Source organism: Podarcis cretensis (genome assembly GCF_951804945.1).
Source record: "Podarcis cretensis genome assembly, chromosome: 2".
NCBI classification, from domain to species: Eukaryota; Metazoa; Chordata; class Lepidosauria; order Squamata; family Lacertidae; genus Podarcis; species Podarcis cretensis.
In genome coordinates, this window is record NC_137171.1 from 107,315,214 (window position 1) to 107,338,020 (window position 22,807).

The following is a 22,807-nucleotide window of genomic DNA, read 5'->3' on the forward strand; positions in this document are numbered from 1 at the left end:
ATTGCTGTACAGCCTACCGCTCAGCTGACAGTGGATTATGTTACTGCCGTGATTCAGAATGAAGCAGATCGCCGGGGTGCTGGCTGCATGGGAAAGGGGGAGTCTTCACAGACGTCATCCCAGAGTGCAGTGGAACCACCAGATGGCGCCAAAGCTTTGAAGGCAGTGAAATGCTACTCCTGTGGACGTCTAGGCCATATGAAGAGGGAATGCAGATATCCCAGGGCCGAGACAGAGCAGCGCAGCGAAAGCTCATCGAGTGGAAAAGGCCGAGGCAAAGGCAAAGGTCCAGTGTCCAGGACAACGCAGCCCAAGGCAATGGTCTCACGCTTCACTCCAAAAGTTGCAGAGGTCCAGAAGACGTCTAGATCTTTCTTCGTTGTTGATTCGGCTGCAACGCATCACATGTGCAACGATAAGCGACTGTTCGTGTCTTTTACACCGCAGGAAGGTGCGATTCACCAGGCGGATGACCACACAATTCCCAGGAAAGGCTACGGAACTGTTGTTCTTCACAGTTTGGACTTATCGATACAGAATGTACTTTATGTGCCAGATGCCAAACATAATCTGCTCAGCGTTGGACAGCTGAATGAGCGGAAAATTGACGTTTCCTTTAAGAACAAAAGGTGCATCATCACAAAGAAAAATGATTATGTATTGTATGCTGAATATGTTGATCGTTTATATGTTTTGTATTATGATGTTGTGCAGGATGACACTTGTTGCATTGCAGGTTCTAACAAAAGTTTGCATGCAGAATGTATTCATGATTTTCCTCGAAAATTTGGTCATTTGCATTTTGAGGCAGTATCTAAAATGCCTGCCTTGGTTGAAGGTATGACTATTAAACCCTGCAGGTACCACATGAAGTGCAAGGCATGCGCAGCAAACAAGGTGAAAATGGCTGCGAAAGGTAAGGTGTCTAGTAGGCAAGCTACAGAACCATACCAAATTGTTCATGCTGATTTGGTTGGACCACTAGCGCCCTCTTTGGGTGGAAATAGGTACTTCATGGTTCTCATTGATGCATTTTCCAGGTATATTTATGTGTACAATCTCAAGCAGAAATCAGAGGCTTTTCCTAGGTTCAAGGAATTCTGTGCTTGGTTGGAAAATGTGCATGGTAAGAAGGTAAAGACTCTTTTCAGTGATCGCGGAGGAGAATTCACTTCTCAGCAGTTTGAAGCTTTTCTGACTGAGAAAGGAATTCAACACAATTTGTCTAGTCCTCGCTCGCCATGGCAGAACGGACTTGCGGAACGAGCAAATCAGACATTGCTTCAAGGGTTAAAAACCTTGCTGCATGATGCAAATCTTCCAGAGAGTTATTGGGCCGAAGCTCTCTCATGTTTCACTTACAGTTATAATCGCAGGTTAATTTCAGCGATTGGTTGTACCCCCTATGAGAAGATGTTTGGCAAAAAGCCATACATCAAACACATGAAAATTTTTGGTTCTGACATGTGGGTTCACTCACCACAAAACTCCAAGTTAGACAAGCGTGGTTTGCATGGTATCTTTCTAGGTTATGAGAAAGGTTCTTACAGAATAAGGATGACTGACTCTAAGACCATTAAGCTCACAAGAAGTGTTGAGTACAATGCCAAGTGGGGGGAGAATGTGGGAAGTTTCCAATGTTATCCTGATGACACTGATGAGACTGAGGATAGTCAAAAGCAACCACAGCAACCCACACCCACTGATGAAAGTTCTGATTCTGAGTCTGAAACTGAATCAGGTGATTCAGAGGATTTCAAGAGTGCAAAAGCCTCTATGCGACCCTCTGAAAGCTCTGATCAAGAATTAGAGGAACCATTGTTCACAATAGGTCACTTTTCTCCTAAGAAGGAAGAGGAGAGTGTTGAAGACTTAAGGCTAATTCGCAGGTCACAAAGAGCCACAAAAGGTAGACCTCCAAAGAGATTTGCTGATGAGTTTGCCAAGATAGCAGTAACAGCTGTTAAAAGCTCCAAGAAGGTATTTGAACCTTCAAGTTTCCAAGAAATCCAGGATTTGGATTCAAAGGAAGCTGAGCCATGGTTAAATGCCATGAAGGCTGAGCTTGATTCCTTGGAAAGGAACAAAACATGGGAACTTGTTCCAATAGTTCCAGGAATGAAACTGCTTGGAAGCAAATGGGTCTTCAAAGCGAAGACTGATCAAAATGGCAAGATAGTCAGACACAAAGCCAGATTGGTAGCCAGAGGTTTTGCACAGGTACCAGGTGAAGACTATCACGAGACCTACTCACCCACAGTGAGGTATGAGAGCATTAGGCTTATGCTCAAGCTAGCTGCAGAGGAGAATCTACACATTAGTCACCATGATGTAAATACAGCTTTTCTGTACGGATCTCTAGATGAATCACTTTATATGCTTCCACCTGATGGCGTACAGGTAAAACAGGGATTTGTTTGTGCTCTGAACAAGTCCCTTTATGGTCTCAAACAAAGTGCACGGTGTTGGCACACAAAACTCACTGAAGTATTGTTTTCTCTAGGTTTTAAGCAAGGGAAAGCTGATCCATGTGTATTTGTCAAAGAGGAGGGGCAAAAGAAACTGTATTGTTTGTTTTATGTTGATGATTTATTATTCTTTTGGAAAAATGTCACAATGTACAATAACGCCCTAGCTCAACTGAAGGAACACTTTGACATGAAAGATCTTGGTGAGGTAAACAACTACCTATCTCTGGAAATAGAGAGAGATCAAGATGGTAACATTCTAGTACACCAGTCACGGAAAATTGCTGATGTGTTAAGCAAACTAAACCTGATGGATGCTAACCCTGTAGACACACCGATGACAACAGGTTATCAGGTAGATGACACTGAAGAAGCATTTTCTGACACTACACTGTACAGAAGTGTGCTAGGCAAGCTAAACTTCATTGCCAGATGTTCAAGACCAGACATTGCTGTTAGCTGTAATTTGCTAAGCAGACAAGTCAACAATCCTACTGTTAAGGATTGGAAAGCTCTGAAACGCATAGCGCGGTATTTGAAAGGCACTATGCATTACAGACTGAGATTTAACAATCAGAAGTCTGGTGGTCTTGAGATATTTGCAGATGCAAGTTTTGGAAGTGACACTACAGACAGGAAAAGTACGTCTGGAGTTTGCTACATGTACAATCAGGCTCTATTTGATTGGTCATGCAAGAAGCAAACAACAGTTATCTTAAGTACTTGTGAAGCTGAACTGAATGCACTGTCTTATTCACTCAAAGATTGTGAATGGTTGTTACAATTGTGCAAAGACATGAAAATTCCTGTCAAATGTCCAATCCAGGTTTACCAGGACAACAAAGCATGTTTGGCTTTGCTGAATTCTGAAGGTTGTAAGCAAAGCACGAAGCACTTGCAATTGAAGTTGCAACATGCTAGGGAACGTATTCAGAAGGGACTCGTAACGGTGTCCTATATGCCAGGTAATGAAATTCCTGCTGATGTATTGTCCAAGATTGTATCAAGGGATCAACACGGTACCTATGTGCAGAAGTTGGGTTTGTACTGATATTGTACGAACACGCTGCCCAGTGATGTTCACAGAAAGGGGGAGGATGTTGGTTTCTGCTCTCTTCACTGTGCAGCGAAAGGCTTGTCACAAGACAATGTTTACATTCCACAGACAGCATTGCTGTTGGGTTTCTCACGGGAAAGGGAGACTGGATGTGACGTACACTGGTTTCCTGTTTTTCACTGTTCACTCAGTGTGATTCTCTCCGTGCTTCAGAGGAGAGAGGATGCCTTTTCTGCTCTGGCAGAGGCAAGATGTTTTTCTGTAACCTACCAGCTTTGAAATGTAAATAAAGCAATATAGAGCATGTTGGCACGTATTCCTCATCATTCCGCTGTGCACTGGACACTGCAAATCAACACCAGCATGGCTGCAGGAGCTGATGTGTCTTGATTAACACACCACTCGGGGAGGAAATGAGCATGTGAGCTTCTAGAGGGCATCAGGCTCACTGCTGATGGGGCTTTGGCTGCCCTGACCTGACAAAGCATTGTCAAAATGTGGAGATGAGTACTTCTGAGCATGTTCAAAGCGACCTTGCCCATGTAGCCACCTGGAACCAGGACCCGAGCTTCCAAAAAGGCCCCTTTCTGTTGTTTATCTACTTATTTTATTCTATTTATTAAATTTATATACAGTGGTACCTCGGGTTAAGTGCTTAATTCGTTCCGGAGGTCCGTTCTTACCTTGAAACTGTTCTTAACCTGAAGCACCACTTTAGCTAATGGGGCCTCCTGCTGCTGCCACGACACCGGGGCATGATTTCTCTTCTCATCCTGAAGCAAAGTTCTTAACCCGAGGTCATATTTCTGGGTTAGCGGAGTCTGTAACCTGAAGCGTATGTAACCCGAGGTACCACTGTAATACCACCCTTCATCTGAAGATCACAGGGCGGTTTGCAACATACAAACACTTGTTAAGGCCTTAACAGGAAAGTTCCCTGAGGCGGAATGCTTATCTATAGTGTTTTTTATAATCATAATCATAATAATAGTCTTCTTGTCCCATATGCAAAACTCCTCTCCTCCTCTGCCTCAGGTTTCCTTTGCACAGACCTCCCTGTCAGCCTATTCTGGGGCTTCGTTGGAGCCAGATCCTCCGGGAAAGGAAACGCGGAGCAGTGTGCCAGTGCATGTGCAGAGTGCAGAATGACTCCCCTGGGAGGGAGGGAGAGAGGGAGGTGATCTTCCTCGGAACCTATCACATTTTAGGGAACTAACAATATGGATCATCACGGCGGGGGTCTGCAAGGAGGGCGCAACCACGTGGTGGGGGGCAAGGGCGCAGTGGGGCGGGAAGAGTTTGGTGGGTGGGGGAGAGGGGGACGGAGCGGGCCTCTCTCTCCCTGCTCCCGCTCCGCGATCCTCGAGCCCCATTAGCTGAGCGACGCTTGCCCGGGCCGGCAGAAGCTGCGCTGGCTGCGTCCCGGGTTTGCTGCTGCCGCTGCACGTGACTGTGCGCCGCAGCACCTTTTGTGGGGCGCCCTGCTCACCGCCTGCAGCACCTTTGGCTGGGCAAAGTGGAAGAAGCAGGCAAGCAGCTCGGGACACAAGCCAACCCGCCGGCCTTCTCCATCCCGGGTGCACGGATCCCTTGGCACCGAGTGCGAATCCTGCCACAAGGAGCGGGGCGGGGGGGAGGGCGAAGGACGGGGCAGCGGCGGTTCCTCCTCCTCCTGCTGCGCCCCCTTCCTAATGCACGCTGGCCGAGCTCGATGCTGTGGCTATTGGGGGCTTGCGGGGTAAGGGGAGGGAAGAGGCTCTGCTGCTCCCCGCGCGGGGACGCTGCTGGAGCGCGCCTTGTTGCTTGCTGGGCTTTTTTTGCAGGGTGGTTTCGCTGCTCCCCGCGACGATGCCGGCAAGAGCGGAGCTGGCCGCGGGGGCCACCTGAGCAGAGGAGAAGAGACGACGAGGAGGAGGAGGAGCTTTGGGCGCATCTAGGACACCCCACCCTCGGCTCCTGCCCAAGCGATGCGGGGCAGCGCGGGGCAGCGGCGCCAGGAGGAGCCCGAGGTGAGAAACCTGCGCGCGTTTGTGCACGAATGTCCGTGTCTCTCTCTCTGCGTGTTGTGTTTTGTGCATTTCCATCCAGGCTTGGTGGAAGGCGGGGCGGGGGGGGGTTGGAGGGAAAGAGACGTCCTCCTCAATAGACACCCACAGACACCCGGGAGGGCACTCTTCCTGGCACCTGGCAAGGCGTTTAATGGAGGATCATTAAGTTTGGACGCCTGGCACACCCTGCGCATTACTGACCTTGGACGCCGAGACAGCCTGGCAACTCCCCGGCTTGGATGCTGTGTGAGCAAGAAGCCTTTGCACCTCCCGGTGCTCCCCCCCCCCCCCACGGCACCTTTTGCAAAGACCAGGCTTATGGTAAGTGTGACTGCCCTGCCAGAAGAATCGGTGGCCATTGAGGATCTCAGCAATGGGACCTGGGAAGCTGCCTTATACTGAATCAGACCGGTGTTGGCGATCACTCGTAGCCGAGTAAGATTGTCTTCCATAAACACATTGTTTTAACAATGAGTCCGTAAGTGACTGTGGAGGCCAATTCTGGATCCTGTGTTGCATCTAGCTCAGTAATGTCCACACTGGCTGGCAGCCACTTTGCAGGCACCCCTTTGCAGCCTTTACCTGGAGGATTAAAGCTGGAAACTTTGGCATGCAAAGGAAATGCTCCACCACTGAGCCTGGGCCCTTCCCCAACAGCACCCAGACTGGGGGCAGATTTGCATGAAGTACCCCAGGCTGAAGTGTGTGTCTTGTGTTCCCTTGTGCAGCATTCCTGCGTTCTTGAGCTCATGGGGAGGGGGGAAATGCCTATTCTGAGAGGCTGGATCCCTCCGCTGCTTGGTAGGATGTTAATGGGATGGCAGCATGAAGTGCATGACAGGGAAGCGGGTGAATTGTTGGAGATGTGCAGCCTGGTGTTTTTATCAGCATCGTGGTTATAGCACTTGCCTTGCAGCAAATCAATGCGGTGGGCATTTATTGCTCCCATTTTACAGCGCGGAGTAACTGAGGCAGAGAGGCAGAAACTTGCTCAGGGTATGCGCAGTGAGCCTTTGATTTAAAAGTGGGAATTTGGAAGTCAGGTTCCTTTCTCTGCCCATTGGGCCATGCTGCCTCTGTTATATATCAATGGCTTGTGATAGCTAGTAGATAGGGTGCTGCAGTGTGGTGAAAAACTGTTTGGGGATAGTCAAGTGCCTTTTACCAAGGTATGGTGGTTTGGGTTGCCTCAGGTGGGACATGAATGCAAGGCATTCCAAATCATGCAGCTCTTTGCTGCCAGGCCTGGAAAGGGTTAAAGTGCTGCAGGATTCCTGGCTCCAATCAGGGGTGCAGGGATCTGCTAGCTTGGTCTGAGCATCCCCATCCTCAAGCTGCAATAGACCTGGAGCCAGGCGCCCAAGGTGAACTTGCATGAGCTGCAGGGAGTAGGTGCTCTGCAGGGCTTAGGTATTGAGTCACACAGCTCCTGGGATGTGGTTTGCTTTTGTAGGACAGCTGATCATCTGCATTTTCCGAGAGGTATGCCTTGCAGATGGTCCCAGGTTCAGTTCCTGACATTTCCAGTTAAAGGATCTTAACGAGAGCAGGAAAGGCAGGGGAGCTGGGGAGCTGCTGCCTGCTGGGGTGCGCAGTATTGGGTTGCATGGACCAGGCAGCTGCTTACATAAGCCCTCTTACTCCCTAAGGTTTTGCTATTGTGCCCAAATGGCAACAAGAGAGATAGAAGATGGCCGTAATCCTATAAGGGCATAAGAGCCACCCAGTATGGCCCTCGCCTTAGAACCCCACCAGCCCCAGAATGATACCTCCATTATTGTCTTTTCAGACGGGGCACCTGCCTTGCCATGCCTCCTCTGGCTCAAGATGCAGTGGCAAAGCCGAGAGTTGGGAGGGGGGGATGCTGCCATCTGAGGTCCCTCCAAAACCGGCAGTGGGAGGGGAGAAGGCAATACACACTGCAGCTGTATGCCGGAGAAGGGAGAGACAAGTTGCCTATACATGTGACTTCAGCTTCATGTTTGCATCCATGTGCCATGCACAGCTGCTCACTTATGCTCGCCTGCAGCTCTCCGTCCACCCAGCTTGGCGTTCCGCTCATGTTGCTGCTTTTGTTTCTCGTGGAGGCAGTCTCCTGGCTTAACCCCGCTTTACCCATCGCAGCCGTTTGTCACCAAACTCACCCGCTTGCTTCCCTTGCTGTCATTTTTTGCTCCCGTTCCCCGCTTGCGACAGCCAGCCGCCTTCCTTACCCGTGTCGCTGTCCCGCAGGGTGAAGCCTGAGAAGCTGTGACGACGCTGGATGCGGGCCCCCTCACGTTGCAGCGATGGCCTCTGTGGGACTCTTCCTGGCCTGGAGCCTGCTGCTGCCGGCCGTGCAACAGGCATCCCGCCTCCCCACCCAAAACAACCCCACCTGGGACCCTCCCTTGAGCTCTGCCCCACGGCTGCCTCCGCTGAATGGACCCTCCCAAGAGCGTCTCCCAAGCATAACTCCAACCCGTTCAGACCCCTTTGCCCACGAGATCTCCAGTGGCGATGGGGAGCCAGGCAGTGAGATTTGGGACAGGGCAAATCCCACAAGCCATCCCGGGACTCCAATACCCCGGGTGCCCTTTGACTTCCCTCCGGTGACCCGTTCTGGCTTGGGGACACCTGCTAGGGCTTCTGAAGTAAGCTTGGCTCCCCACCTCACCGTGCAGGGTCTTCCTCAGACGGGGGGCTTCACTCTGTCAACAGTGGGGCTTTCTAGCGTTCAAACAGAGCCTGAGGCAACCACTGGCCATGCACCTGTGGAAATAAGCCCAGAGCAGGGAAATAATGGGACTTCTCTCTCAGTCCCTGATGCTGCAAGCGTGGCCACTCCTGGAATAGCCTCCCTGCCAACCTCATCTGGGGTCGAGGCCTCGGATTTACCTGCCTCCCAGGATGAGACCACACACAGCCGCCACCAGGCGGTGCTCAAAGATATCTCCATGGCAACCACACTAGGCCCCAAGCCTACTGTGTCCACCATCCCCTTGGTGACGTTACCTGCTGACGGGTCCCACGTAAAGTGGATGGCGACCGAACGCACCGGTCCAAGGGGCGATAGCGCCATGGGGCAGCTGGGAAGCGGGGGTCCACAGCAGGAGCTGGTGGGCCCAAACCAGACCACCGTCAAATATATGGCTTCCTACAGGAGCACACAGACTTATGGGGGCCCACAGGGACGGGAGGAGCTCTCCACCACTCCTTTTAGACCCACACAGGCGGCTGGATACACCCAGAGGCCGCTTGGGCCAGGGAGGGACACTGTGGTTGTTGCTTCTGTCTCCCGGGCTGGTACAGCCATCCCACTGGATGGGACCCTGGCCTCCGCAAGCCCCCCTCAGCCAGCCTCAGAGGTCTTCCCGAGCCCTTCCACCTCTTCACCGGCAGGGGACATGGCAGGGACCCCCCAGGGACCAGTTACGCACCAAGGAAGCACCCATTGGAGCCTGATTGTCCACACAACGCAGCAGCCAGGACTTTGGGAAGTGGCCGGAACGGAAAAGACTCATTCTCTTGGCGGGTCAGCGACCCCAGGTATGTTTTAGGTTGTTTCTACTTTGGGTTACGGTCTTACTAGCAATAAACGCCCCTCCCCGCCCCCAATTCTGGTCAAACTAATAGCCAAGCGGTTCTCAATTGGTGGTCTGTGGGGGGTGGGGTCCGTGTAACACAGCCAGGGGGTTCATCACAGCATTCACATAACAAAGATTAACATAGCAATATCAAAATTTTCAAAAGTAGGGGGTCCATGGCTTGGCTTTTGAAAAACGGGGATTTCCCTAGTTCGTAGCTAATTGGGAACCATTGGTAAATAGACCCATTTGCTCTCTCTTAAGGCTACATTCACAACATATGCTTAGAGCAGTATGTTACCACTTTAAACAGTCCCAAAGAATTATGGGACCTGTAGTCTATTCAGGGCGCTGAAAGTTGTTAGGAGAACCGTAGTTGCAATTGCAGAGCGGTTTAGCAGTCAGTCCCTCTTCCCAGGGAACGCTGGGAATTGTAGCTCTGAGAGGAGAATAGGCGGCCTTGGCATGGGGGCGTCTCCTGACAACTCTCAGCACCCTGAACTGACTACAGTTCCCAGAATTCTTTGGGGGAAGCGATGACTGCTTAAAGGTAGTGTTGCCATATTTCAAAAAGTTAACTTCCTGACACACGCAAAGTTGTTGAGGGTTTTGGAGGGGGGGGGTTGTTTTGTTTTTTAATAAACCCAAATTGTTGAGCTTTTTGGGAGAAGCCTTTCCCACCAAATTAACAACAGTGATTTTAAGTTTTTGGAGCTGTTTCGCAGCTTTTTCCATTCATTGCCATACATCCAGGTTTTTCCTGAAACTTGCTATCGTTTGCCACTTGCTTTAGGGTGTCCCCATGAGAGTGAAAAGGAATTATCATACTGGGGAGGGTTATGCCTATGATAACTGCAGTGGGGGCTGGGATGTAAAGTGGCAGAAGTCAGCTGGGCTCTGTACAGTGGCTGGCATATTATGGGTGGAATCGAGTTTTATTAGTGCAGCGATGGGGGAATACATTTGGTTGTGAGGGAGGATATATGAAGTAGCAAAGAGGCTGGCAGCAACAGGGAGGAGGTGGCTGGGATATTGCAGCTTTGCTACGGTTGGGATGGGGTTTAACGCTCTATGGTGTTTTGTGAATCAGCAACAGTGGCTGAAAGTAGCCTAACATAGTTTAATATGATTTTTATTTGAGCACTGGGTATATATCGTTACGTGAACCATTTAGAGGTTTATTTACCGTATTTTTTGCTCTATAAGACTTACTTTTTCTCTCCTAAAAAGTAAGGGGAAATTTGTGTGTGTCTTATGGAGCGAATGCAGGCTGCACAGCTATCCCAGAAGCCAGAACAGCAAGAGGGATTGCTGCTTTCATTGCGCAGCGATCCCTCTTGCTGTTCTGGCTTCTGAGATTCAGAATATTTTTTTTCTTATTTTCCCACTCCAAAAACTAGGTGCGTCTTGTGGTCTGGTGCGTCTTATAGAGCGAAAAATACGGTACTTTACTAAGTGGTCTATACATTTTGTTGTTAAATAGCTAACATAAATTTAAAAATATTGCTATTGTAAGTCACTTCGGATGCTCACCGCAAGCAGAAAAGTAACAAAACAGTTGTAGCCAGCTATGCTGTACTCAGAGCAGACCCACTTAATGAGCCCAACTTAGCCATGCCCATCAATTTCAATGGGTCTACTCTTGAGTATGGCTAAGAACCCTTAGCTACTCATCAAGGCTTCTCCTGGTTCTTCTGCTACCTGGAACCCCTATTGGAATCAGTCCTCTTCGGCTGGGATAACTTTCCTCACCTCATAATCTCTTTAGCTACGAAGGGAACATTATTAACATCCAGGAGGGATTTTTTTTTTTAAAAAAAGGTTACCCAGACATTAGATAACCTTGAAAGTATTAACTATGAGGCCAAGTGATTGTTTTTAGACTTTATTTTTTAAAAATCAAATGGTTTTGACTATTTTGTGTTTGCTGCCCTGAGCTCCTTTGAGAGGAATGGCAGGATATGAATGTAATAATGATAATGATAATGATTATTATTAATTATTATTATTTATACCCCACCATCTGGCTAGGTTTCCCCAGCCATTCTGGGTGGCTCCCAATCGAGTGTTAAAAACAATACAGCATTAAATATTAAAAACTTCCCTAAACAGGGCTGCCTTCAGATGTCTTTTAAAGATAAGATAGCTGCTTATTTCCTTCACATCTGAAGGGAGGGCATTCCACAGGGTGGGTGCCACTACCGAGAAGGCCCTCTGTCTGGTTCCCTGTAACCTCACTTCTCTCAATGAGGGAACCGCCAGAAGGCCCTCGGAGCTGGACCTCAGTGTCTGGGCAGAACGATGGGGGTGGAGATGCTCCTTCAGGTATACAATAATAATAAAAGCAATGCTTCTGGGAGAAAACAAGGCAGCAGTTTGACATGGTGGGGTTTTCCTTTCGCCTGAGCTAGAGCTACCTGTGTAGTTGCTGGATCCATCCAAAGCCTATTTCTCTCTTTTTCTCCCCAGGGATTTTGGGAGCGATTGATATTAACCCCCAACGAGTCCGGGGAGCTGTGATGCCCAAGGTCCCTGTCACGTACGTTGGGTCCTCTACTCCTGGACAGGACACCTCTGTGGTGAGGACCAGCCCGGAAACCAAGCACCCAGGTGAGTGAGAACAGGGCAGCGAGGTTGTTTACTAAGAACATGAGAAGAGGCCTGTTAGTTCAGACCATCTAGGCCGCGATCCAGTGGGCTATGCCTGCGTAGCCAAGGCGGTAGACTCCATATGTGGACTCCAACTCTCATCAGTCCCAGCAAGCGTGGTCCAACAAGAAGCCACAAACAGGGCTTGAAGGCATTATGATTCCCTGGTAAGCCCCCCCCCCCCCCGAGATACGCTGCTTCTGAGCATGGAGTTTGCTAATAGGGCTCTGCAAATCATCCCTCCATGATCAACATATCCCGTAGCGCTGAATTCAGGTATGGGTGTCCTTGGAATCCTTCAGAATATTCCTCCCGCAGCTGCTATTTGCTTTTTTAAAAAAGAAAAAAGCATGAATAACATAATACACAGTTTGGCCCTAAGTACGCGGGTGGCGCTGTGGGTTAAACCACAGAGCCTAGGACTTTCCGATCGGAAGGTCAGCAGTTCGAATCCCCATGACGGGGTGAGCTCCTGTTGCTCGGTCCCTGCTCCTGCCAACCTAGCAGTTTGAAAGCACATCAAAGTGCAAGTAGATAAATAGGTACCGCTTCGGCGGGAAGGTAAACGGCGTTTCCGTGCGCTGCTCTGGTTCACCAGAAGCGGCTTAGTCATGCTGGCCACATGACCTGGAAGCTGTATGCCAGCTCCCTCGGCCAATAAAGCAAGATGAGCGCCGCAACCCCAGAGTCGGCCACGACTGGACCTAACGGTCAGGGGTCCCTTTACCTTTACATATAACTTCATTTACTCACCTATTTGTCCCCCTAGCCCTTTTGCTCTTCCCTTCCTTCCTCCCCCTCTCTCCATAATCTCCCTCCACTTTTGGGGTTCGTAGCTGACAAAGCCACACTCGGAACAGAACCCACAAGTTAGTTGTGGTAAACTGATTTCAACAGCTCCAATATGAGTATGGCTCGGATGCCACACTTAGGCTGCAAACTTACTTGGGAGTATGCTCTGTTGATCTCGGTGAGATTTGCTTTGAGCAAACATGCATAGGGTTGCACCGTCTCAGTGTAATCTTGTTGGCGTAAAGACCTGCCCTGCCCTCTCTTTTGTGCTTATCTCGCTCCGCAAAGTGCTGTGCACCTTGCCGGTGCTCCATACATAATACATTGCAGTAATAGATTGGATGTGTTATTGAAGGAGGTGGATTGCCTTACTGCTGGGCTTTCGTTTCAGGGCAGATTTTAAATCTGCCACTGTTGCAAATATGCTGAATGGACTAGCATTAAATTTATTATTGCATTGCATAATTCATTCTGCTTCTCCTAGACTGTGGGCGGGGGGGGGAGAGGGACAGTGAGTTATACAGGGCACTCAGTGAGTGTCTGGATGGCTGAGCAGCCTTAAGACTCAAGTCTTCGGGTTTAGGCTAAGGTGGCTGTCCAGCTCTAAACACAACCCAGCTGGCACAGTTAATGGTCAGGGATGTGTAGTTCAGCAAAACCTGGAGGTCCACAGGTTCCTCATCCTCAAAGTGGACAGTGCTGGCCCAAGTAGGCCTATCTCAGTATAAGGTAGCTTTGAATGTCTGAAGCTGCATTCCTTCTCCATTCTATGTTCTGCCTTCTGCCCATTCAGCAAATTCTCTGGCATTTATTTGAGCTCTCGCCTGGCACTGCCCAAACACACTCCCAGCAATATATTTGCAGCCAAAAACTTTTTTAAAAAGGGGGAGATTCTGCAGCCGGTGCCCCCTTCTTCAGCCTTTCACGAGCTCTGCAAAAAGGTGGCAATCAAACCCACAACTCTGCTTACCCTGTGTAACTTGGCTTGCTCGCTCGAGCCATCTCAGACGATTTGCTTCGCAAACTCCTTTTTGGGTGTAAGTGCATTTGTCTTCCGATAATGGCACGCAGTGGTGTGTAAGGACAGAAGCAAATACTTAACCAGCAGCTCTGCCTTATTAAGGGTCCCAGCCTGGGTGGGGAGGCGGGGAGCGCGAGACAATTATTATATATATCTCAATTATTTCCAGCAGTCTCTCCCCTGTGGAATGGGAATGGTCTTCACTTTGGGCAGCAAAATTGGCACACGTGACCTTTCAGCACCATACTTAGACAGATGTGGGTTCGTGTTCATCGTCACCAGTCCCTGCGGAACGAAGATGCTTGGAAGAGATGATGATGATGATGATGATGATGATAATTATTATTATTATTATTATTATTATTATTATTATTATTTAATATTTATACCCCGCCCATCTTGCTGGGTTTCCCCAGCCACTCTGGGTGGCTTCCAACAAAACACTAAAATACAATAACCTATTAAACATTAAAAGCTTCCCTAAACAGGGCTGCCTTCAGATGTCTTCTAAAAGTCTGGTAGTTGTTTTTTCCCTTTGACATCTGATGGGAGGGCGTTCCACAGGGCGGGCGCCACTACCGAGAAGGCCCTCTGCCTGGTTCCCTGTAACTTGGCTTCTTGCAGTGAGGGAACCGCCAGAAGGACCTCGGAGCTGGACCTCAGTGTCCGGGTTGAACGATGGAGGTGGAGACGTTCCTTCAGGTATACTGGACCAAGGCCGTTTAGTGCTTCAAAGGTCAGCACCAACACTTTGAACTGTGCTCGGAAAAGTACAGGGTGCTTAGGAATGCAGGATGCAGGGTGCTGGAACCTATCCAGACACACAGGCAGAGTAGCAAGGCACACATCCCCCCCCCTCCCCCGTTCTGGGCAGATACTTGGAATCCCCTCCATACCCAGGGACAAAGGCTGATACCCGTTTAGAGCCTCTATTTGGAATTCTTCCCCAGATGCCCAGGAAGGATTTGGGTGGACCGGGAAGAAGCAAAGCTGCCGTGTGAGGGACCTAGTTCTGCCCTAAATGGATTGTTCCATAGGCAGCGGGGGGTGCTGGTTATATCTGAGCTCGGTGCCATTTCTAATCAGGATAATCTCCGGACCCAATTAGCGCTAACTACGCAAGCTTGCCTGTCCTGCTCGCTAGCTGCTCCTTCCCAGGGCATATCTCTGCGAAGACGAGGCAGGATGGGTGCCGGTCCAGAGAGGACCTCTTGCCCCTGAGCTATTTCGTTCCCTCCACTAGGCCTTGGATCCCTGAGCCCACAACACTTTATGTGCAAGTTCAAAGTTGCCGCTTTCCCCTAAGGCAGGACCATAACTTTGCCCCAGATTCGATCCCCAGCAAAGCTGGGAGAAACTCTGGGTAGCCACTGCCAGTCAGTGTAGACAATACTGATGTAGAGGGGAGGGGGAAAAAAGGTAAAGGATCCCTGGATGGTTAAGTCTAGTCAAAGGTGATTATGGGGTTGCGGTGCTCATCTTGCTTTCAGGCCGAGGGAGCCGTGTTTGTCCACAGCTTTCCGGGTCATGTGGCCAGCAGGACTAAACTGCTTCTGGTGCAACGGGACACCGTGATGAGAGCCAGAGCGCACGGAAACGCCATTTACCTTCCTGTCGCAGTGGTACCTGTTTATCTACTTGCACTGGTGTGCTTTCAAAATGCTGGTTGGCAGGAGCTAGGACAGAGCAATGGGAGCTCACCCCATCATGGGGATTCGAATCGCCAACCTTCCGATTGGCAAGCCCAAGAGGTTCAGTGGTTTAGACCACAGTCCCACCCACATCCTTACTGATGTAGAAGAGTCTGACTCAGGAAGTTCCCACCTCCCCCTTGCTCACCCACTTTCCTTCCTTCTCTTGCCTTGGGCTCAGCAGAAGAGTGCAATAGTAGGCCACACTTTTCTCCTGAAGCCAAAGTGATCCAGCACCACTGCCTCCATCATTTTTTGTGACAAATGGTGATTTGACACCTTCCCACACAGACACCCCCCCCCCTGCCGGGCAGTTTCTGTCTTTGGCATAGTTTTTGCCTCCCTATCCCCTGATCTCACCCCCCACTCCCCAGTTCTCCTCTGCTTTGCAGATCCACTCACGCCTGGATCAGTTCCAGCAAATTGGGGAGTGGATGGCAGGCAAAAGACAGCAAAGAAGCTCTGGCTGCCTTGTCTCTCATTTGCAGTGGAAGATTTAAAGGTGCATGGATGTTCTCCAGATTGCAACCCAGCAGATTCCACCCCCTTGAAAAAATCTGCCATTAGGTGGTTCACATTCAGACTCATTGACTTCAGAAATAGGGTGGAACTGAGACCTGTGGGCATATAAATGCAATAAAAATAATAATTAAATTTTTTTAAAAAAAACCCTACGTCGTCCTTCTGGCAGTTCCCTCACTGCGAGAAGCAAAGCTACAGGGAACCATGCAGAGGGCCTTCTCGGTAGTGGCACCCGCCCTGTGGAACGTCCTCCCATCAGATGTCAAGGAAATAAACAACTACCTGACATTTAGAAGACATCTGAAGGCAGCCCTGTTCAGGGAGGTTTTTAATGTGTGATATTTTACTGTATTTTTCATCTTTGTTGGAAGCCGCCCCGAGTGGCTGGGGAAGCCCAGCCAGATGGGCGGGGTACAAATAACAAATTATCATCATCATCATCATCAGTGGGGAACTGTTGCATTTGCAATGTCTGGATCCTTTGCTTGTTCCCTCCATACTAAGTTGGCCTTAGTGCTTCTCGTTTCAGAATTTCCACCATGCTCAGCATAATCCCTGTAAAACAGATGCACCTTAGGGACGAAGGAAGCTGCCTACTGAGTCAGACCGTTTGCTCCATCTAGCTCAGCATTTTCTACGGCGACTGGGTTTCAGGCAGGGGACATTCTCAGCCCTTCCTGGGGACCCCAGGGATTGAATCTGGGAGCGTTTGGCAGGATGAGAGAATGCTCTGCTGCTGAGCCTTTCTCCACTTAGCCCATATAGCTTGTCAGTTGTTTATAACTATAGGCTTCTCTGCATGTGGCCTGGCCTGAAGCTTCTTCACTTTCCTCCCGTGTAGCTCGAAAAACAAAGTCCCTCTACTGTCATTCCTGGATCCCTAGTGCATATCCTCCAGGATTATCTCAGCGGTGGCCTCTTAGCTTGCCTTACCAGTTCTGAACGATCTACTGAGTCTTCCTTAGTCACCCCCTCCCCTCCCCTCCCCTCCTCTGGGCTCATCTTCAGGCTGAAAAATTACCAGTTATTACAATCAGGAGAGCTGCAGTGTGTGGTATGCCAGCCCCGGCCGAGCTATTTTCTAGGATAACAGTCATACCTCGGGTTGCGAACGTGATCCGTGCGGGAGGCATGTTCGCAACCCGCAGCTGAAGTGCTGCGTCTGCGCATGCATGTGATGCGGTTTGGCACTTCTGCGCATGCGCGTGATGTCATTTTGCCCTTCTGCGCATGCATGAGCACCGAAACCTGGAATTAACCCATTCCGGTACTTCCGGGTTCAGCGTGGTCCGCAACCTGAAAACGCGCAACCTGCAGCGTTCATAACCTGAGGTATGACTGTACTCCATCCCAGTTTTCAGTTCCTCACTCCCAACAGGTAGCATTTTCAATCACTGAGTCTGTTCAGTCCCCATTGGGCCGGTTTTGGAGTTTACCACCAACCACCACTGCTTAGGGTTATTTCTCCTAAATACAGTGGTACCTCGGGTTAAGTACTTAATTTGTTCCGGAGATCTGTTCTTAACCTGAAACTGTTCTTAACCTGAAGCACCACTTTAGCTAATGGGGCCTCCCACTGCTGCTGCTGCGCCTCCAGAGCCTGATTTCTGTTCTCATCCTGAAGCAAAGTTCTTAACCTGAAGCACGATTTCTGGGTTAGCGGAGTGTGTAACCTGAAGCGTATGTAACCTGAAGCGTATGTAACCCGAGGTACCACTGTACCTTTTTGTGCGCATTTGCAAACCTCGGAGTCCCCCCAGTCAGGCTTGACATCTCCCCATTGTGTGTGGACGGTGTGTCATTTTGGCTACAAAAGGACCCGCGCTTGGAGAGCTGTGTCGGCCGGCCATGAGCATAAATGATTGCCGGTTATGGTTGCCCTGCTTCCTGCATGCCAGCGTTGCTCGTCTCTCGCTCACCCTGCTGAATCTTGCCAGGTGGCAGGATGGTGAGGCGGCGGGAGGAGGGTAATGAATGGGCCAGAGCCACCCACCTGCTGTCGGGAAGGCCCCCTGGAGCAGATGGCAGAGGAAGCTGCTCCTTAATTTGGTTGCTGTCGCCTCCAGTTTGGGAGAGGAATAAATAGTCATCTCTTGTTCCCCCTCCAGCACAGATGACTCAGTAGCAGAGCGCATGCCGGGCATGCCGAAGGGCAAAGCTTGCAATCCCTGGCATGTCTAGTAGTTAAAGCATATTGTGAAAGATATTTCTCTCAGACTGAGACCTGGGGGAGAGCAGTCAGTGGGGATAGCAAGGCCAGTCGGTCCAAAACTGTGTGTCGTTTGAGAGAACTGCTCATTTTGCCACAGTAAACCAATCAATTAAATGTTCCTGGGGCACAAAGTGGGATTTAATAGCATTGCAACCGGCAGGGTGTGTGTTTCGTTGAGTAGGGAAGTCTAAGCAAGAGTAGTGAATAATCCTGGCATCTCCAGCAGGGTTTGGAGAGACTCCTACCCAAAATCCTGGAGAGCCATTGCCAGTCAGTGCAAACAATACTGAATTAGATAGACCGGGCGTCTGACTCAGTATGTGCTCCTATGTAATCTGTGCTTTAAAAAAAACCAAGAACTACGTCAAAATCTGCAGCCAGATTCCGCACATTATGCGCACAGCATGCAAATGAAGCAGAGTTGCAATCTTTGGCTATTTTTACATCCTATAATCTGCTTTTATTAGTCCTGCGGAGAGACAGAGGCAGAACTATGCGCAGCATCAGAGCCTTTCCAAGACTTGAAATCTGATTTGATCCTCCCCTCCAGCTTCTTAGATTTCACAATTCATCCTTTGCCCACATGCTTCCAACCGTACTGGGAAGAGAGAACCTCGTACTTGCTGCTCCTTTTTTTCTCTCCTTGATGAAAATGTCGGTTCTGGACAGAGCTGGATGTATGCGTGTCATAATAATAATTTAACAATGGAACAAAAGGGCAGGTTTTCCACTGCATATATTTCTTCCTTCCTGACCCTGACTCCCATCGTGCTTTTCTTCATTATCATTTACAGATGCTTCTGGTACCCGTCCCGCTAAGCGGAGCAGCCCCACCACTACCACGTCTGCCCGCCTCCTGGACACCCCCCGCCGTGGCCTGATCCGGGTCACCACCCAGAGAGTCGTGCTGCACCGCCAGCTGGCCCGCCCCCAGCCCAGCCTGCCCACTGTCCTCACTGCCTCCAGCCCTCCTTGCCCTAGCCCTGGCAGCGCCTGCAGCCAGCTGCTGCCTAACCAGACCTTGATCCGCTGGGGGGACCTCGAGCGCACCCTGAGCTTTGCCTGGGCGCTGCACGTCTACGGCTCCGGCGTGCTCTTCCTGCTGCTGAGCCTGCTGAGTCTGGCCTGCCTGGGAGGCTCCCTTGCCTTGCGGGTGGCTCACTTCCCACACGTCGCGGCTGCCAGCGCCCTGCTGCTGGTCTTCGGGCTGCTGCGCACCACCTTCTTCCTGGCCGACCCGTACGGCGCGAGGGGCCGCCTCCCGGCCGCCGCGGTGAGGGTCCTCTACACGGCGCCCTTCCCCATGCTGCTCACCACCTTCGTCGTGCTCCTCCTCCGCCTCTTCCGCCAGGCCCGCCTGGAAGTCCTGCCGCTCAAGTGGCAGAGCCTGCCGCTCTGGGCTGCGCTGGGGTCCGTGCAGAGCGCCGCCCTGCTGGCTGCCGACTTGTTCTCGCCTCCGTTGCACCCGGCCGTGCCGGTGGGGCTGCACACCCTGTCCTGCGCCCTTGGCATCTGCCTCCTGCCCTTCACGGCCTTCGTTTACTGGCTGCTGCGGCGCAGTGTGGCCGAGACGGCCGAGGGCACCCCGGAGCCGGGCGTCTGGAGCGGGGCATGGCTGCTGCTGGCAAGCAGCGGGCTGGCCCTGCCGTGCTGCGGGCTGCAGTTCTACGGCGTGCTGTGGTTCTCGGGCCTCCTGGGCCAGGTGGACCTCTTCAGCTGGGGCTGGTGGTTTGTGCAGTTCTGGTTCCGGATCGTGGAGCTGGTGCTGTCCTTCACCCTCGTCTCGCTCGCCTGGCAGGCCCTCTGCTGGCGCTACGGCTCGGCCGAGCACTCCTGCTGGGCCAAGCTCCTACGCTACTTCTGCGCTTACCGCAAGGCCGAGGTGCCCGAGTACCCCAACAACTGCTACGACTGGGCCGGAGGCATCCTGGAAAAGGTCCCCAACAACGACATCAGCAAGAACCTGATCCGGAACCCTCCCGGGGGTGGGAGCGGGCGCCTCTGGGCACTCAAGGACAGCAATGAGCTGCGGGCAGCGGGCGTCCAGGGCTCCAGTCCGTCACCCGCACGCCCCGTCTACAGCCCCAAGTGCCCCAACGCCGCCGCGGCCATCATGGGCCGCTCCTACACCAGCATCTGCTTTGAGCGGGATTCGGTCCTCTCCCTGGCGGAGCTGGAGTTCCGGCCCCCGTCGCCCATCAACCTGAGCCGCAGCATCGACGAGGCGCTTTTCCGCGAGCACCTGGTGCGCGACTCCATCTTCCTTCGCTCCAGCCTCCACTTCCCTTCGCGCCTGGCCCGCCAGGACTCCTGCTCTTCCCTGCGCGGCGACTGCTCCACACTCTCCCACACCGCCCAGCCCCTGCTGTCGCGTCCGCGCCGCAGCAGTGATCCTGACTGCCTCTACAGCTTGGCCCGGGCCAGCTCCATGGGCGAGCTCACCACTCAGAGCCGCGGCCTGGCCAGCGAACCCCCGACAGACACCTCCTTCGACAGCTTCTCCCGCACCTCCTTCTCCCGGGCCTCCCTCAAATTCAGCTGGAACCCCTGGCGCCACGGCCTGTCCTCGCCAGAAAGCCTGCCCCCTGAGGAGCTGCCCAACCAGGCCCAGCTGCTTCCAGACGAACTGCCCCCCGCCCCTTCCAGCAGCGCCCCAAACTCAGAGCGCGAGGCCCGGAAGAGCTTCCTGGCCCTCAGCAAGCAGGTGGATTCTCGCAGCCTCTCGAGCGACACCATTGAACTGTGAAAACGGCTCGGGATCCCACCCTGCCTGAGGCGCACCAGCCTGATTCTTAGCGGAGGAGGTGGGAGAAGGCGGCTCTCCCCAGGAAGACTCCCATTTTCCTTTCAAAAAAGCCATGGGGCGCCTTTTGCCCCGATTTGGCCTAGTATGTGCCACTCACTTAGTGGCCCCCAATCCGTAGCTGGGCTCCTCTAGTGTCAGCCACATGATAAATAGTACCGCCAGCCAGCCATCCACTCTGTGACAACCACAAACATAGCACAAGCCAGTCATCCGTTCCCATGTTCTGTAGTGCCAGGAACACCCAAGCGCCCGCTCGCCATTTTTTGTAGCCACCTCTGTTTTCCACGTGTAGCATATGGGAATGGGAGGCAGGCGGGCACCAGGAACTCTTCCGGCTGCAAGAAGGATGCCGTGTGGGGAGAGAGCAGGGCGGGAGGGCACTGCCAGCCTGACAGCTCAGATGGCACTCTCTCCAATTCAGCCCCCAATCCGGAAAGGCTCAGCTTGCCGTTACTGTTTGTGGCAGTGCCCACATTGTGCCATAGAAATAACCCTTGGAGGCGAGGCGGAGGAGCGACAGGATGAGGGCCCGCCGTGATGGGCCCCCAAGTATTTGCAGCAATCTCGGAGCAAAGCAGTGCTGCAGGCCGGAGCTCAGTGGTAGAGTCCACCCCAGGCTCCCCCAAACTCGGCCCTCCAGCTATTTGGGGACTACAATTCCCATCATCCCTGGCCACTGGTCCTGGTAGCTAGGGATGATGGGAGTTGTAGTCACAAAACAGCTGAAGGGCTGAGTTTGGGGATGCCTGGCCTACCTTCTGCATGCGAATGGTCCCAAATTCAGTTGCTAGGTCTCTTGCACTAAAAAGGATCTTGCACTAAAAAGAGCTGGGAAAGGATTTCTGCTGGGGGCCTGCCAGTTGTAGCAGATACGAATGAGCTCAGTACAGCAATATTCTGAGTCTGTATATCTGCACGGCAACAGCTCATGCTATAAATCATTCTGTGAGCTGAATTTTTTCTGGCTCAACGTCCATAGCCCAAGCCACAGTAACCGATTCTTAGATGTTGGGAAACGTACAGTGCAATCCTGTGCAGGTCTACTCAGAAGTAATCACCCACCTACTGAGTCTCGTTAGAATTGCTCCCAGGTAAGTGTGCATAGGATTGCAGCCTTAATCTAGCTTTTCTAAAAGAAACAAAACTTGTTTCTAGGTCTCATGGCTGCTGTGGAAAAGGTGGAGAACCGTGCAGCTGGTTTCTTTCCCGTTAGCAAAACCAGAGAACAACATCTCCCATCTCTCTCCCACCAGGCACATGGCTGGGTTATGCTTCAATATGCTAGACTGGGGGCGGGGGGGGGTTATTTCTTAGCTTTTTTGAGCCCCCCATCTTCCTCCATGACCCTCTGCCCGTCTCTGATGTAGTCTACATGCACCCGTGCTCTCCATCCCTTGTGTCTTTTTTTTATAAAAAATAATAATAATCAAAATTTGCCAGAGTTTGACTGAAACTCAGAACTTGGCCTGGAGTTGTGTGGGGGGTGGAAAGATGTTGCAGGACGAGCTTGAAATTCACACGGGAATGCTGCTTTGTCAGATTGGAGCGAATAGCACAATTTTGCAACTTCCCTGGCAACTTACCTCTCCCCCTGACAGGGGAATGAAAGGATGGAACTGTCCAGATCTGCGGTTGGACAGGGGTACTGTCGAATGTCCATGTGGTCTGTTTGTGCCAAAAAGAAAAAAATAAAATGAATAAAGCTGTCGGAGAATGTTAACCCTGGCTTTGGATATAGTTTCTTGCCCAGTTCTGTGGGACTCGGAGGGGTTACAAAACACTTCATTTGTGACGGAAGAGCAAAGAAGGGCTGTGAGGGTGAGGCTCTGAGGGAAAGCACATGCAGACAGTGGAAGCTGGTCCACTAGGGCGAGTAACTGCTCCGGTGTGTCTCCTTAACAACCTGTGTGTCTCCTTCATGAGGTGGAGTTGCCTGTCAGCGTCTTCCTCCTTAGCCTCAGTGTCCCCCTTGTAG

The 22,807-nt window shown here is 51.4% G+C and overlaps 1 protein-coding gene across 3 annotated transcripts; it reads left to right on the forward strand.

Annotated features, from left to right (window-relative positions):
• Nucleotides 1-4,847: 4,847 nt before the first annotated feature.
• Nucleotides 4,848-22,552, forward strand: PRRT3 (proline rich transmembrane protein 3). 3 transcript variants are annotated; one of them, XM_079958606.1, is made up of 5 exons: nt 4,848-5,125; nt 5,349-5,534; nt 7,806-9,101; nt 11,609-11,749; nt 18,821-22,552. In XM_079958606.1, exons 3-5 carry the CDS (start codon nt 7,862-7,864, stop codon nt 20,770-20,772), a joined length of 3,333 nt encoding a protein of 1,110 aa, XP_079814732.1. In that variant the 5' UTR covers nt 4,848-5,125; nt 5,349-5,534; nt 7,806-7,861; the 3' UTR covers nt 20,773-22,552. The 3 variants fall into 3 exon arrangements, with proteins under 3 accessions (XP_079814732.1, XP_079814733.1, XP_079814731.1); XM_079958607.1 differs by having other exon boundaries at nt 4,848-5,534; nt 7,770-9,101; XM_079958605.1 differs by having other exon boundaries at nt 4,848-5,534.
• Nucleotides 22,553-22,807: the final 255 nt, after the last annotated feature.